The sequence below is a fragment of the Ascaphus truei genome, chromosome 21 (assembly GCF_040206685.1).
Source record: "Ascaphus truei isolate aAscTru1 chromosome 21, aAscTru1.hap1, whole genome shotgun sequence".
NCBI classification, from domain to species: Eukaryota; Metazoa; Chordata; class Amphibia; order Anura; family Ascaphidae; genus Ascaphus; species Ascaphus truei.
Genome location: NC_134503.1, coordinates 21,087,451 through 21,105,110, shown reverse-complemented (window position 1 = coordinate 21,105,110; position 17,660 = coordinate 21,087,451). Strand labels below are relative to the sequence as shown.

The 17,660-nt window shown below is 45.7% G+C and overlaps 1 protein-coding gene across 4 annotated transcripts in view; it reads left to right on the top strand.

The window, feature by feature from the left end:
* LOC142472303 (macrophage mannose receptor 1-like) overlaps window positions 1-17,660 on the top strand; it is a 244,922-nt gene that overhangs the window by 221,678 nt on the left and 5,584 nt on the right. For all 4 annotated transcript variants that reach the window (XM_075579316.1, XM_075579315.1, XM_075579317.1 and 1 more), the window contains 2 exons: window positions 11,471-11,686; window positions 16,531-16,635. In XM_075579316.1, coding sequence (XP_075435431.1) covers window positions 11,471-11,686; window positions 16,531-16,635 — 321 coding nt within the window. The remainder of the gene's footprint in view (window positions 1-11,470; window positions 11,687-16,530; window positions 16,636-17,660) is intronic.

Genomic DNA, 17,660 nt, shown 5'->3' with positions numbered 1-17,660 from the left:
GTTCAGTGTTGGTCAACAGAATCCACATGGTATCTAGGTGTCCAGGGTTGCCATGGTAACCCAAATACATACTGAAATGCTACACCTGAGCCACGGAGCCACCGAACCACACAATCCCAGTGGTAGCCGACGTGTCCTGACCGAAAAGTATAGAACATATGTGGAGAGATAAGAGACAATAAAGTTAAAGCCTATTTGAACTGCATAAAACAACACCTATAAAATGAAACAATGAAAATAACTGAGTGTCTGGGTGATATTTAATGAGAAACATGCTACTGTACACCCACAGGAACACTCGGACCTGATAAACAGATTGCCTGGACTGTACTACTATGTGTGAAGATCGAGCCCCTAAATAGTGTTGGGACTGAAGGGGTTAATGTGTAAACTGTGTGTAATAACTTGCATTCCCCTTCACCATCTGTATTTGTCCCAGATTGCAGCTGAATTTCCCAGCTGCAATGCGTTTTAAACGGTGTGTCCCCTAAATCATCTTGGGAGGAAAAGGGTTAATTGTATTGTGTGTATAATCCTGTGTTCCCTGCCCTAAAACGCAATTCCTTCACTAGAAAATGTATTTTAGAATTTGTCAATGTTTTTGCTAGAAGTTATAATACTGGGTAGAGCTCCCCAAATGGAGCTTTGATGGGTTAAGTGTATGCAAGGGGAGAACACTTAAAGGCCTTTTGTGATGTCCTACACTTCCCCACTCCTGTGGATAAGTAACACCAGAGGTGAGACAATATGCTGATCAAAGGGGCTATGACTCACCCCATTGAATATGCAGACCGGGTCTCACAACTAGGTGATAACCATTTCGCTTGTCAAAGGTGACACCCTGACACAAAGCTTTGACAGTCCACTGACACTTCAGCGAGACGTTCGGACTCCAGATATTCTGGGCCCTTTTTACTAAGCAGTGCTACCAAGCTGCTCACTGAGCATGCTCAGAGTTACCTGGGCTGGCCTTATGACCATTTCTCATGTTACTTGGCAATGTCTGATAGGTGCAAGATAATTCATTGCCAATCCGATGAGGCAAATGTTAAAAAACAGGTCCCTTAGCTTTAAAAGGTGTCTGCAGCTTCATCCCTGTGCTGTTCATGATGTCCTGAATTCACGGGTGAACTGCTTTCCCTGCATCAGGATATTTCGCCCTATACCATCTTGTAAGTGTTTTTATCCCATGTTATTCGTTTTACTGTGCGTATTGTTCTGAAAATAAATAAACTTACAGATTTATTTTATCGTCGTCTCGCTCCAAATCAAGTTCCCAGTGATTTTGTGTTGATACGTTTGTGTCCACCGTGACATTATGATACTATAGATGGCAGAGAACAGGTAGACAGGTGGGAGGGGTAAGGGAGACACAGGCGTCACAGGACTGATCACAGCACACCCTGATGTTAGGCTGCAGAATCCGGTATGGGTCACATACTTCAGTGCAAAGGGCAACAAAGTCAAATAGGACAGACAGGTCTGTGGAGAGAGATGTCCAGGGTATGGTTAACAAGCGCAGCTGGACCATGGAAATGGGACAAAGCCTTTCTAAGCGGAACAGACAACTAGAGTTACACAGGGTAGATGAGTATTAAATATAACAGCTTAAGTCAAGATCTTTGTTCATACCCTCTGGAGTCATAGTACCCAAACGTCGTATCCACTGAGTCTCTTTCTGCAGTAGCAACATTTTTATGTTACCACCCCGTCTGCTCTTCACCACGCCATCAATGACCTGAAGCTGTACCTGACTAGGATTATGACCAGCCTGTGTGAAGTGGTGTGCCACTGGAGCATCCACATTGCCTTTACGGATAGCTGCCTTGTGCTGGCGGATCCTGTCCCTGACGCATTGGGTCGTCTCCCCCACATACCCTATCCCACACGGACATTTGATGAGATATATCACATCCTTGGATAAACAGGTATAAAAACGTTGATCTTAAAGATATTTCCAGAGTGTGGATGAGAAAAACTATTCCCTTGCTGCATGCTGTCACATTCACCACATATCCTCTTTGTTCTTAAGAATTGGCTATGGAGTAATCCGTTAATCGTACCAGGTGGGTGAAAACTACTATAGTGAAGTAGATTATTCCGATCTGTTTCTTTGACAAAGATATCCGATTCCAGTTTGTGGTTAATCACTCTAATTGTGGAATCCTAGAAATTGATAGTTTATTGCTAATGACTAATGTGAAGCCAATGGTCCTTTGTGCACCATCAATATCTCTGATGAACGTATCGAGATCCTCACCTGTACCAGTCCAGATCATAAATATATCGTTTATATATCGCACCCACATACACCCTGCCGCCAAAAATAGTGGATGACAAAAAATGAATTGATTTTCGAAATTATTCATAAAAATATTGGCTTATGTGGATGTGACATTGGAACCCATAGCCGTACCCTGGATTTTGATATAGAATGCATCTTCAAATAGAAAGAAATTTTCTTTCAAGATGAAACTCAGCAAGTCTAGTGCAAACATGCGTTCCTTTGGGGTAAATAAAATCATTATCATCCAGTGCGGTCTTTACAGCTTCAATCCCCTCACTGTGTGGGATTGAAGTGTACAAACTGTTGACATCAAGTGTCACTAGGATGACATCAGTGGTGAATCTAGGAACTTGTTCAATCTTTCAAATGAAATCATATATACCTTGGATGTATGATTTAGAATTCACAACCAAAGGACGGAGTAGTTTATCTAAAAATACAGCAATGGGTTGAAATAGGGATTCAGTCCCTGCGACTATAAGACACCCTGGTGGTGTTGACAGACTCTTGTGTATCTTTGGCAATGTGTAAAGTTGTAAGGGATCTGGGGACACGCGCCTCTCAGCTGGTCACCCTCACCTCAGATCCCAGTACGGCTGTCAGCTCCGGTTCCCCGCTCCCTCGGCTCCTTACCTCTCCTTCTCCCATACAATGCCGCTCCTCCGTGGCGCACGCCACTTCCTCCCGCACGCGACCGGAGCATGCGCACGACAAGCTTACAGAGTGTGCGCGCACCCGATCCTCATTCATCCTCCCGTGCCGCTGGCTCCGCCCCCCGTCGGTTGCAGGCAATTACCACCACTCACCTCTCTGGCTCCGTCCCTGCTCACCTGGACCTATCCCTGGGATCACTCAGACAGGCCTCCGCTCCACCCCTTGCTACCATTAGGCCTCCTGCCTTTATAACCCCAGTCTGCCCTCTCCTTCCTTGCTCTGCAGAGCTTCTCTGTGACTCAAGTGTGCAGTTGTCTATGCAAAGCTCTGTTCTCTATTACAACCCTCGTTCTTGTCCCTGCCCCTGTGGATACCTTTGGATTTTGATCTCGGCTCTGTTTGACTACGTGTACCTCGCATCCCTGGACTCGGCTTTGGACCTCACTATGCTGCTATCTCCTGCCCATGACCCATGGCTCTTGGATCTGGATCTCCGTACCTCTGGCACCCCGGACTCAGCAAGTATCTCGTTAACCCTTTCTCACCAGGCCCGGCAACGCACTTTACCACACTCCGGGCACGCCCTCACTGCTGTGGGTGCGTGTTATACCCTTACCCACTTCAGTACCGGGGACAGGCCAGGTCTGTGGGCATACAGGCGTTACAAAAGTACTGGCTTGATAGGATATTTTTTTGATGAAGAACTTCTTTTGTCTTTTTGAGATTAACCTGCCCTCATGGGCCATATTAATGACCTGTAAAATTTTAACGGCCACATCTGCCATAGGGTTATGTGAACTAATCCTGTAATTAAAAGCCTAACATCAGGGTGTGCTGTGATCAGTCATGTGACGCCTGTGTTTCCCTCACCTCTACCACCTGTCTACCCGTTCTCTGCCATCGATAGTATCATAGCAGTACAGTCCAGGCAATCTGTTTATCAGGTCTGTGTGTTCCTTTGGGTGTAGCATCTTACCCATTAAATATCACACAGACACTCAGTTATTTTTATTGTTTCATTTTATAGGTGTTGTTTTATGCAGTTCAATATAGGCTTTAACGTTATTGTCTCTTATCTCTCCACATATGTTCTATATCCTTTGGTCAGGACACCGTCGGCTACCACTGGGATTGTGTGGTTCGTGGTTCCGTGGCTCGGGTGCACCATTTCAGTATGTATTTGGGTTACCATGGCAACCCTGGACGCCTAGATACTATGTGGATTCTGTTTACCAACACTGAACTCTGTTCCAGCACTACGGTGGTCTGTGGACCAATCACAGATGTTTACTGGTTCTCAGCCAATCAGTGTGTTCATGAGTATTGAGGGTATACCTATGACGTCACACCCAGGAACTATTTCTAAGCACCAATGAGGATTACTCATTCAGCGCTTCAAAGCACCCCATGAAGTGTAAAAACACGAGAAATGCCATCCCACAGACCTCCATGGACATCTGAGCTGCACTTTGAATTGGTCGGTGATATCACTATCCATTAGCTGACATTGAAGCTATAAGCAGTTTTTGACTAGATAGTCTCTTAGTGTGCATCAGCTTAGGTAGTGTGGCAGGACGGCCTCGCGGCAGGGTCAGTAAGACGCTAGATGCTGTGTAAAGCTTTAACTGTAGTGGTTTATGAACCACAAACAAATAAACATAATGGGTACTGTCCCTTTAAATCATAATAAAACATAGGAAATGAACACCTATTCCCTTTAGGGAAAGCTAACTACACCATAGCTTTCGCCCTAACTAACTGCATCGCCAGCTAAGCTGTTTCCCAAGCCAAAACATGCCCTGGCATATGGAACAAGGTAACGCACTCTCTGCATAGAACAATAAAGTTTTGTGCTTATCTGTCAGTCCTTGTCTTTATCCTGGGTGTGATTCCCAGCTGGACCTCACAGGCCTGCTTCTTTCAGTCCTAGGGCCCATAACAGCCAGACTCTTCCCGGCTGGGAGAACTTTCACTTCCCCTCTCTCTGTGGAGTAAAGCAGTCTCTCAGCATAACAGCTTCCTGTGTCTTTTAAAACACTTCCTTGTTTCACTGAGGAGCCCAGCCCCTGATTAATCAGTTTTCCGCTGCTGCTCTTTCTTAACGCTCTGTGGACTGGCTGCAGCATCTCCCTATTCACTGTTCCAGCCTACTGAGTCAGTGACTGTCACATATTCCTCCCCCCAGAAAAACATTGTCCTGTGAGGGGCCTGTGCACCATTCCCGTGCACCAGCCTCTTTGTCAGAGATTTCTGACATCCATCTTTTCTTTTTCCTTGCCTTCCAGTTGAAGACTTTTTTTTCTTCGGGGCAACTACTAGGCCTTCTGAGCCTGTAGACTGATACCTCACTACCTCTTTGTCTTGTGTCAGTTTGAGTTTAAGGTTGAAGCTCTGCTTTTGTTGTGTCCCTCCTTGCAAAGGTTCCTGAGCATCCTGCTGTCTATTAACTCTCTCTGCCAAGACTTTACGCCACTCTGTGACCTTGATCTGCTATCCTGAAGATGCATCTTTGTCCTCTTCCTCTTCCGCTCAGAGTCTCCCTTACACTGTAGAAGAGCCTTGGACTCGCCAGTGACTGTTTGGCCTTCTCTTGTGAAGAACAGCAACTCTGTTTTAGCAGTGATGGCTTTTGGACCTTTCTCCATCAGCGTACCTTCAGTATTGGGTTCCACACCATTTATCTTCAGTACTTCAACTTGGGCGGGATTCTTATTAACTCGCAGTGCCCCCCGTGATGCCTCTCTTTTACATTCAGTAGACTCATAGGCTTGGGCATTTCTGTCTTGATTCCTTAACTTACTCAGTTGGAAGTGTCGCTGGACAATCTGTGAGGTCTTTCTCATCTTACGATCGCGGACACACTTCCGTCCCATTCGCGACTGTCTCTTCACAGTGGCTGCCCACATGGCAAGGAATCCACTTTGGGTCCCATGGGCACTGTAGTATGACTTGATTCTTACTGTGCTACTCCATCGCAACTTGGCCTTCCCATTCCGTGCCTTGAGAAAGTAGACTGTAGTACTGTAACGGTATTGCAGTCACACTTCCTGGAGCGCCTCACTTGCTTTATTTCTACCACCATCTTTTCCATGGACTGCTTCTGTGACCCAAGTGTCTGTCTTAGGCTGAGTTCCCGCTGGCTCTGAGCTCGCTGAGAGAGCGGCGCTTGGCATATATATATGCAAGTTCCCGCTCACGCGATGCGTGCGCGTGCATACGCGGGCACACACGCTCAGCGCTTTTGTAAATACATTTTTTAAACTTTCCCACTTGCTCAGATAGCCCGCAATTGTGCCCCCCTCCTTCCCCCTGCACGCGTGCGCAAGTTGCAGGACACCCGGCGCTCATGCTCTAAGCATGAGCGCACTCAGCGCCAGCGGGGACTCAGCCTTAGGGTTGTAACCTCTTTCTGCAACTTCAGCTGAGAAATCTCCTGCTGGGCAGAATTGGAGTCCAACGTAGCGTCCCGCTCAGTCTTCAGAGCCTCGAGCTCCTCCTCCAGGTCCCACTTTTGTATCTCTGCCATCTCGCGGCCAGTACTCTCAGACTCCAGGTCCTTCCTCAGGTCAAGAAGCTGTCCTTCTGTATTTCTTTTTTCATACAGTGCAGCTGCTAGTTCAGCTTCTTTAGAGTTGAGTCACGATTCCACATCTCCTAGAAGACTCAGAGCCAGGCTTAAATCTGTTTCTGTTTCTTTATACTGGACCTGCAGCTGCTGGTGGTCCTCCCGGACCTTGTCCAGCTCCAGCTGTTGCCGGGCCCCCTCATTGGCTGTGTGGTCCAACCGCTTGTGGATATCGGCCATCTCGGTTTCATGGTGCAATGTCAGGCAGGCTACCTGACGGACGGACACCTCCTCCCTCTCGGCGCACTGAATCTCGTCCTCAGCCATCTGCATCTGCAACTCTTCAATCGGATCCGGCCTATCCCCTCTCAGGGCCTTCATCTCTTCCCGGTGCTTGCTCGGGGTTTGCATCAGTGCCTCATTCATCTTTTGGAGCTCTGCAGTTTTTGTCGATAAGATCACTGCTGCTTCTGTTTTCCAGGCCTCTTTCTCCTTGGCATACTGACTCATGGGGATGGAGATGCCTCTCTCCTTCTCCAGCTCTTGCTCCAGTTTCTGGACCTTCTCCCGCTCCCTCTCATACAGAGTCACCTGGCATCTAAGCTCTGCCTCCAGCGATGCTATTGTTCCGCTCAGTGTGGCCTTCAGCTCTTCATGCTGCTCTGTGGGGACATACTAGGTACTCAGCCGTTCCTGTAGCACTTGTACTTGGTTAGCAGCCTGGACATTTGCTTCCTGTAGAACTCGCTGTTTCTCCTTGTGTGGCGTTAGAAGGGTTAATCAGGCCATTAATAAAGGCATTATACTCGGCTCATTAACCCCAAATTGCGTTGGGACTGAAGGAGTTAACTGTATGTGTACCACACTGATATGTTTTCCCCTACACCCACCTTCTTGTACCCATTTTGCAGTCCATTCCCTTGTTGCAGTAATAGGAATGTATACAAACTGTGCCAATTGGTTTTGAGACACAAGAGGGAGCTGTGAGTGCTAAACCAAGCGCTGATTGAAGACACGTGGCTATGTATGGGTGGCCAGGTTGAAAGTATAGGTATCCATTTCTGAGCTCTCGACCTCGCAACCACACGGTTAAGTAAGCGGTCTAGCTGAAGTGGTTCCTGTCAAAATTTATCCGCTACCTTGTTAGCTTCATAACATGAAAGATGGAAAGTCAATTGACATGAGAACGGGGTTAAACCGCAACCACATCATAGACCGTTCAATTAAATAAGCTAACTCGCGAACGGAATAAGCATGCACTCTAATTTTTGGAGTGCGGGAAGGAATAAAGAAACCATACACACACATATAAAATGTATAGTAGTGGCACGAGCAGAACATATTGTTTTAATAAACTGTGGTATAAATGTGAAGGCAGAAAAACTTTTTTTTTCTGCAAGCCCGGGAAAAATCCTTTAGCATGCAAATATGCTAAGGGTGAGTAAACTGGTTTTTTTTTTCAATTCTGTACTTCAAGGACCCCCTGCAGAGAGGGTGCCTCAATGTCTATGAGAACTCCGGACTTGAAAAGCCACAGCAATCCTAGGTGTTAGGATGGCCGGGATATTGTGAGTGCCAGATACCGGTGTAAAGTATGCATACTTGACACTTGGTGGCCAAACCCCAGACTCAGTGTCACCAGGTAAGGGGCTGACCCTGGTATGCTATGGAGCTGAGGTGTGAAGTGGACACATGCTCCGTTCAAACCGGGAGGCAGCTCCTGCCCTTTCTGCGAAGTACTGGCAAGTCGGGGATAGGTGGGGAAAATATTCCCACGAGCGGGATTGGGTGCATATGTTAAGTACCCTGAACCCTATAAAAATGCCTGCAGCCCAGTACCAGTTAGATTCCCCTGATTTTAACAAAGTTCCAGCGTCTGCGGTTTTGGAGTGTGAGGGGTTAAAAATATCGTAACCAAGGATCATCATCCTCTTCTGCAATTCGTTAGAGCTAAGGGTTCCCGAACGAAACTTGTAAGGACGGGACAAACTTTTACCTTTTGGCGGAAATAGAGGGCTGGCAAGTTGCGCCCCTAGCCAGGAACTGCTACACGTTGATACCCATTGCATGCACCCACTTGCATGTGTGCAGGGGTGCCCACAGACTTTGTTTCGTTCCAAGGATAATTGATTTTGTTTCCCCATCCCAGTAAGTGTTTTATTGAGTGTATTTTGTGAAGATTTGTGTGTCTGTCTGAAAATAAATAAATTACAATTTATTTTACCCAACTTGTGTGCTCAGGGCAGAATCCCGGAATTAATTTGTGTTTAAGTCTTGGTCTCCCGTGACACCTTGGCCACTTGCAGACTTGCATGTAGCTCTTGCAGCTGGCTCTGCCATAGGTGCACTGCTTGTGTGTGCTGCTCCAGGGAGACACGTTGCACCCTCTCTGCATTCTGCAGTGCTTCTAGCACTTCTAACTTTTCCTGGATTAATTGCTTCTTCCCTTTTTCTGCTTGGTGAAGCTTCTTATCACCTTCACTGATCTGGTCAGTCAAGTCTGAATTTTCCTGTCTCTTGTATTTGCTCTTTTTACCATTTCTAAATGAATCAGGGTCTCTTCCTCAGCATCCTTCAATTCACAGACCTCTGTGCTGAGAGCTTGGACCTCATGGTGTGAGTTTTTCAGCTCTATGTTGAGGAGGTCTATCTCTTTCTGGGAGACTTCAAGCTCTTTATGGTTGCTCTTTATGCAACTATAATCATAGTACTAAGTCTGATTGATGGTAATGTACAAGTTAATAAGAGCTTCAATCAGACTTAGAACTATGCAACTAATTTTGACAGATTTATTATAAATCATTTTTTCTGGTAATGCACAGGTTATTAAGAATTTATATTAGTGTTAGGTACCCTTGAGATGTGGTCTGCCGTGTAGTGGCTCAAGGGCTCACAACACTTTGGCCAAAATGTTAAACTAAAAGACCATTTTATTTAATAGATATCTATACATATATATTTAGACACTGTACCGTGTATAAGTTTCACTGGATGTGCACTGATCTCTGTCTGTGTTTCATGTTCTGTCCCTGGTTTTATATATATATTGCCATGCTCAGTAGCACTCCTCTGTGACACTTATATGCTTATATATATGTTGTGGGTATTTTTGGGGGTTCAATATGAGCTTGTAGGTGTCCTGTATGTTTAACCTGTACATTACCAGGAAGAATGATTTATAATAAATCTGTCAAAATTAGTTGAAAATTGTTACCACAATTGTTATGTGCATATATATATATATTTAGAACATAGTACCCCATGAGCGTATTTCCATCTTTTCTCCTCGTATTGGATTGTGAACGGTGTTACATGGTACACAGAGGCCAGCCAAACAGAAGGTCACTGATCATCAAGCTCTTATCGGTGAGAGTTGTATCTCTGATTCACCCGTATTACATATACCATCTGTGAGTGGGACTGACACATTTTTTTCACATTTTGAATATTATATCTTTATTGGTCACACTATTATTTCTTTTTTCTTTTTCATATGACATCATGGGATCTGTGAGCGCTCCCCAAATCTTCGGATATCCAATGCTGTGCACTGGACCAAAGGGCGGTCTAAATAGGGTTTTTTGAGCTGCTGCACTTACCTTTATATACACTTGTTTCATTTTGGTGGTGTTGGTTATAATAAATTAGAGGTTAACACTTTATTAATTCGCACTATCATTAATTTGCACATATTTAGTAGGGTTTAAGGTGAATATTATTTCACCATATTGCATTCACTTTAGAGCGCCCGGATACACTCCTCTTTTTGCTACTTCTTATACTGTATCTGGCACAGACCACCAGAAAGGTTTTGTTCATATCAAACATGATGGATTTTGAATATAGATTGAAAGGCGAACAACTGATGTACTGTACATCTCACAATAGTCTGTGAGTCACGTAACTCCTCACTCCTCATTTTGACCCTCGGTAAATCGCAGTTTGACGCACATGGAGTAAAACTCAGAGTAAAGACCTTTCTACATTAACACAGTGTTTTTCAACCAGGATTCCTAAGAACGATTGGGTTCCCCAGGCATCCCTAAAGGGTTCATTTAGTGTTGGGGTTCCTTACAATGCATCTGATCTCAGACTTGATATTAGAGAGGGTTGGGGTTCCTTACAATGTTTCTGATCTCAGATGCGCTATTAGAGAGGGTTGGGTCCCTCAGAATTTCACAATATAAGGATATTGTTCCTTGACCAAAAAGGTTGAACACCACTGCATTAACCCTTTGAGTGCCCTGAGACATTGCTGCTACACTGGCGACAAACTTTATTCGAGCTTGGCTAGTCCCACGAATTCGGGTATACCCGGGTGTATTGCGGTTTGTGACTGTTTTCTGCCCGAGTGCATTGAGTTATTTTCCAAGCAGGGATTGAAGCATTTTATTCCCGCTGGCTGCAATACTGCACAGTATATATATATATACTGCATTACAATTCATGAATTTATGCCATCTGGTAGACACGCGAAGCATTGCAGCCTATTAAATCCTAATCATTATCATTTAACAGATCAGCCGCCCATCAGCCAGGCATGAACCCAGGCTGGGAAGGCAAATGCAACAGGGCTTGTCAGAGGTGAGGAGTGGCGCATTCCAGGTATCTGCCAGGTACATACCGGGTATTTGCTCGAATAAAGTGTGTCGGTGCAGTACATCATGGCTTCTTGCACTCGAGGTGCCTCATGGCATAGCAGCACGTCCAAAAAGAAATGCTTCGGAGAGCGTTCACGTGATTGCGAGTACCCGAGGGACCGCTGCACTCTGGCCATTCAGTCTTTCTCGCACTCAAAGAGTTAACGCTAAGAGATTGCCATAGCACGTTTCACAAATTTGTGAGATTCTTATTAAGATATCAGCGCTGCTAGACTTTTGCAATACGTATTCAGACCGTGGTCTTGTAAAAACTCACGGTAGCGAGAAAATACAGTTTACTAATTTTTTTATTTTTTTTACCAGATACTGAATGGTTTGATGAAAAAGAAGGCTATCCTGGATCTCTGTCCATCATATATCCTGCAGAGACAAATTTGACCGAAGCCAAAGAGGAATGCCAAAGGCAGAGAGCCATTTGTTTAGCAATTCTACATACAGATAATGAGACAAAGTTCTTTTTGCTCAACTTTACTACTGCAGTAGAACCCAACGCTGATACAACAGTTTACCAACTGAACTGTAAGATGTTTTACATACCTACAGTATTCTGAACTGCAAATGATCGTTGTGCACTGGCATTTCTAGTAGATGGTGTAGAGCAGGAGTGGCCAACTCTATCAGTGATCTATCAGTGATTCAGTCGATGACTGAGTTACTGATTGAGCAACCTGTGCTGAAGCAGGGATAGACTTGAAAACTGACCTGTTGGTGGCCCTTGAGGACTGGAGTTGCCCACCCCCGGGTGTAAAGCAATATAATTGGTGCGCCTGCTAACATAATGAATCTTACAAAGTTACACTTATTGGTACAGTTTATTTCCAATGTGTAATCATTATTTCACTTACTATGGAGTGCCTGTTTCATGACATCGTTGTGAAAACAAAAAATTTATAACGCATGATGGCAGTTTGCGCTCCCCTAGGGGTTCATGAGGTGTGTCCTTGGGGTATGGGAACCGAAAATGGGTAATAGCAAACGCAGGGCGGTGGAAGTATATGGGACACACTTGCAGTCAATGCCATCAGTGAGGCTGTCAATCACTGCCGAGCATCACAACCTTGCGTCCCATAGTTCTTTGCTCTGCACTCTGCAGCATCACATGGGAGCACTGCGGGACGCAGGCAGCATGTACCAAGTTGTCATGATGCACAGGAACCCTTCAGGCTGCTCCGCCGCCCGCTCTTAACTACACGCTGCTGTTACCTCCTCTGCCTTCCTTGCTTTCACCCTTTGGGCTCCCTTCTCTACCCTCTGGGCTGCCACGACCAAGTCTCCGCTGGTGTTCGGCAGCAGAGGGACCCTCTGCCGCAGCCGCTCCCCCGCTGGATGCTCAGCCGCTGACCGCTTTGCCAGGGTAAGTTAATTTAAAGGTTAATTTAGCAGTTAGGGTAAGGGATTAATTATAGGGCTTTTGGGTAAGGGGTTAGGTTTTTAGGGTAGGGGATTAGGGTAAGGAGTTTTAGGGCAAGGGGTTAAAATTATATGGTTAAGCTTTTTAAGATAGGGGATTAGGGTAGGGGGTAGCGTTAGCATTAGGGGTTTTAAGGTAAGGGATAAGGTTAGGGACTTACCTTGGGGTGAAGTGGCTGGCATCTAGAGGTCCCGGCGGCGAGGTGAGTACCGTCTAAACACGGGCGGAGGTTTGGTCGCGGTAAAATAGCCGTAAACCAAATGTCTTAGACTGCTCCTTCCAGCCACCCACCCACCCAGTCTAGGAGGTAATGCGAGCAGGATGACGTAAGATAGACGTTTTGGGTTGGAATAAAATTGGCTGTAAACAGAGAGAGAGGAGTATGTGGGAAGCGAGAGAGAGGAGAGCGTGGAGGGGGTGGGGGGGAGAATGGGGAAGAGAGGCGGATTGGGAGAGAGAGGAGGATGGGGGAGAGATAGAAAGGGGAGGGATCTTTCTGGTAGTGGTCTTGCCCCATGCAACACTACTGTAAATAGTTTCACTGGTGTGACATGCGCAGCTCCCCATTACATACAGTATAGGCTCCTCCACAGATGGAGATAATGTAAATGTTTTAATTATAACTTTGTCATGTTTTTAATGCAGAGTAAATGAGTACTTCAGTATTAGTTGAAACCTTTTTATTTAGACTAATAATAAAGTACTCATTTACTCTGTACTATCGCAACTGTACTAACACGGCTATTTCTACTTAATTCATGTTTTAATAACATGCATCCCTAAAGCTGTGTTTAACCTTTTCCAATTCTAACACTGGGTTACCATGAAATAGTACAGATGCAGCAGACGTTATTCGAACATTTACCCAATTGGTTTTCAAGATTTCTCAGACATTCTTTCAACATTTCCCACAGCAGACTAATGGCCCATCAGATTAACACTGCAGGGTTCCCCTTTGTGTTAATCTTACCGGGCTCTGCCTGTCTGTAAGAGACGCATAGTAAGAGATAGGCTGAATCAGTCACTCTAACTGCACGCCCCTCACAGGCGATCGCAGGGTTTTTATTTAATGTTAAACATTACAGTAATGTAGCAGGGGTCTCCGGAGGTGAACCGCATTGATTTCAGGTCCGGGGACCCCCTGCTTCCTGAGATACAGGCCCCGATATGGGGTGCCAGTATCTCCTATGCATGGAAATGTCCCGATCACGTGACACGGGACATTTACATGCGTAGGAGATACCGGCACCCAATAACAGGGCCTGTATCTCGAGAAGCAGGGGGTCCCCGGACCTGAAATCAATGTGGTTCTCCTCTGGAGACCCCCTGCTACATTACCGTAATGTTTAACATTAAATAAAACCCCAACAATCGCCTGTGAGAGGCGCGCAGTTATAGTGACTCATTCAGCCCTCTTACTGCGCGTCAATTACGACAGGCAGACCCCGGTAGGATTAACACAACAGAGACCCCTGCTGTGTTAATCCGATAGGCCATTATGTCTGCAACGGAAAATCTCGCAACACCACGCGGCATAGCGCAGGATTTACCCAGGTAAATGTTCCAGTAACGGCCGCTGCGTCTGTATATTGCTGCAAGAGTTAAATGATCTAAATGAACACCTGTAAAGGATACTTTTCTATATGCTGTAAATGAGAGCAGCATGTTTACTTTAGTCCTATTTAGATACAGGTAAAAGGAAATCATATACTGAGAAGATAATGTAAAATGTTTATTTAAGTTATGTTATCTTACAAAATCTTTCTTCAAGGTCTTTGCTAGTCTTACAAATTGGCGGTGTGTCATTTTATACATACAGGGGTCTACTCTAGTAGCTTCGATAAAATTGCTGCTATCTCAAACAGTTTGGCATGACCCCATCGAACGGTTTGCCATTTGTGTTATCCCGGTAATAAGAAGGAATCATAAATCAATAACGCACATCGCAAACCGTGAGGTAGGAAAATGCCAAGACCACTCGGGACAGCAGCGATGTTATCTCAGCCTTTTTCTAAGTTCTCCCCTGTGCGATCTGGCTGTAAGTCTGTAAGAGCTGCATAGAGAGCTGCACAGAGAGTGCTGAATCTCCCTGCACAGCTCTTATAGGCAATCCCACTGTTTTAATTTAAATTTCAATAAGAGTATTCTAGCAGGGGGTCTCCGGAGTAGAACCACATTCATTTCAGTTCCAGGGAACCCCTGCTTCCCGAATTACAGGCCCTGGTATGGGGTTCCAGCATCTCCAATGCATTTAAATGTCCCGGTCACGTGACCTGGTGGATTTAAACATTGCAGACATACCGGCATCCCATACTGGGGCCTGTATCTAGGGAAGCTGAGGGTCCCCGGACCTGAAATGAATGTGGTTCTGCTCCGGAGACGCCTGCTACAATACTCTGTGAAAGCTTCATTGCCTAAGGCTGAGGCCCCGCTGCAGTCGACGGCGCGCGCGGGCCACCAGCCCCTTACCTCAAGTGTGCTGTTCCCCACTGCCTCCTTCCGACAGGGCTGACTGCGTGCTGTGACGCGTCAGCCTGCCAGAGCTGCAAGCTTCTGGTGATCAGAAGCGCTGACGCGTCATGTGGTGCAAGAGTCAGCCAATGAGGAGGGGAGGAGGGAAGGAAGGAGTGGAGCTACGGGAGGGAGGCGGCTTGGGAGGGAAGTGGTGTGTGCAAAGCAGATAGCCCCTATCCCTCTCCTCCCGGACCCACAGCCACCTGGACCCACAACCCCCTCCACCCCTCCCCGGGCTCAATGGCCGTGCCCCCTGACCCGCTTTGGCCACGCCCCCCCCCCCGCACCGGAAAAAGTCAGCTGCAGACCGCAGATCGCGGTGCAGTGACTTGCACACGCCGCCGGCAAGCAAGGCGGCCGTGTGGACGTGTGCAGCGGGTCCTCAGCCTCAGTGGCTAGCCGCTAAAGCAATGAAGGGGTTTAACTTGAGTACCTGATTTCTTGGAGGTGAAGGAGGTGGTTAAAGGGGGTAGTTGCCCCAGGGTGGGAAGTTAGGCCTACCGGAAAGGTTGTGGGAGGAACTAACCCCTTCACTATAATAGCGGTGGTAAATTCTTTTGCTATTACAGTAGTTTGTTTTTTCTTTTGATAAATGTAATGCCGATTTTTTGTTCCAGTTAGGCCACTGTATGGCTTCAATAAATAAGTCTGTAGTATCCAAGAGGGATACATATAAGTCTCCCAGCTGAAGAAGCAGGGCAACACTACAGCAAAAAGCAATTCCCTTTAAATCAATGGTTTTTTTTATTTGATTAATCTGGTGCAGAAAGTTTGCTCTGCGGTAGCCCCAGTTTTGCAGGCAGGAGACCTTAATAAATATCCCCTCAAGTGTCAAATCGTCAGTGTTTTCGGTTTACAGCAATTACAGTATTGTCAGCTCGTTCTCAATATATTACATTATATGTATCAAGGTACAGCTGGGGTAAAAACTGTGCACATTACTGTATGTGCCAAAGGAAAAAATCTAATTAAAAGCAGTAGATTGTCTTTGATACATCTTGAACAATTTATTTCCACCAGAATTGTACAACTTTTGCCTTGACATCTAGGGGCCATTGTGTGAATTGAATAGTTAAACAACAATACATCAGATTTAAGGATGTGTTTGTACATGTTAAAATGTTGTTGTAAAATGTAACATATAGATATAGTAAGACTAATTGCCATCAGTGCCACAGACGAAAAAGCAAAAGTCTGCCTTGATCGCTTGGCGGGCGGTCCATGCTTCTGAATGGGACTCCCCGCAGTGCTAAACCTTCCGCGCCATAACAGATACGGTCACGTGACCGTGAAAGGCCGCGGGAACATGGACGGTAAGCCTTACTACATCTGTATTGTGTCGCCCTTATGTTTAATTATGGCCCGCTGTTAATTGTATCACTATATATTTCGGATTTTCTTTGTTTACTTTAATATTACACTGGCTTTAACTTCACAGACTGTGCTTATGGAATCCGTGGGAAACAATGCATCGTTCCTACTAAGCCCACAGAAATTCCCAATTGTGACTGCAGTGACTCCACCACACCATCTGTTCAATCAGGTAAAACACTTATCACTTTGCCATAACCTTTTTATTCTAAAAGGATTAGCAACAGCAGAGCGATGCATTGCACTGCCCTACTTCAGAGATTCGTGTGCACTAGAATTCTTCAAACAGACTTAGAGAACAGTCTGATACAAGGGTTTTGAGTGCTTTTCAATTAGCACCTCACACTGGGTGGTGGAATTTATTGTGTATTTACATTTATATTCACATTCAGTTCACGTTTTTATATTGATTTAGTCACTTTATTGTATTATATATATTGTTTACGATTTAGGATAGTTTAGATAAGTTAGCGCCGTCACGATCGATTGCTTATAACTATTCGTGTGCACTGACATATACTGTACATAGGACACGTCGTTAGCGCGCTCTAGTGGTCTGACCCGAAAGTCTTTCTTACTTCTGGTGTCTGCTGCTAGAGCGTGCTGCTCCTTGGCCGTCCTGCTCTGCCTGTGTAACAACCGCTGATTCCTCTGCCGGCTTACAGCTTCAACTGCTGGTTGTAGACTGCTTGCCTTGAGAATTCTGCACTAAAACCCATCCCACGCAGCGAGATTTCTGTAGCACGCTGCGAGATTTCTGCAGCCAGACTAATGGTCCATCAGAGTAACACAGCGGGGGTCCCTTTTGAATCCTACCGGGCTGGGAGTCCCATTCAATGCAGGGACCCCCACTGTGTTAATTCGATGGGCCATTACAGCCTGCTGTGGACCATCTCACGAGTTACTGCGAGATGGTCACAGATTTTCTTTGGCAAGCAGTTGCATCTACAGTATATATTCTGTTTAACACCAGGGGCCCACCGCCGCATACCATTTCCCCGCGCCTGTCTCTATTACAGGTAAGCATGGAGGAGGAGGGGGAGATTGGGATCTGATGATGAGGGGGAGAGCTGATGATGGTGATGAGAGGGAGAGCTGAGGAGGGATGATGAGAGAAAGGATTAGGGAGTGTATGGGAGTCGGGATAAAAAAAAATTGCAGTCAGTATTATCTTATATGACTATGCTGATTTATTTA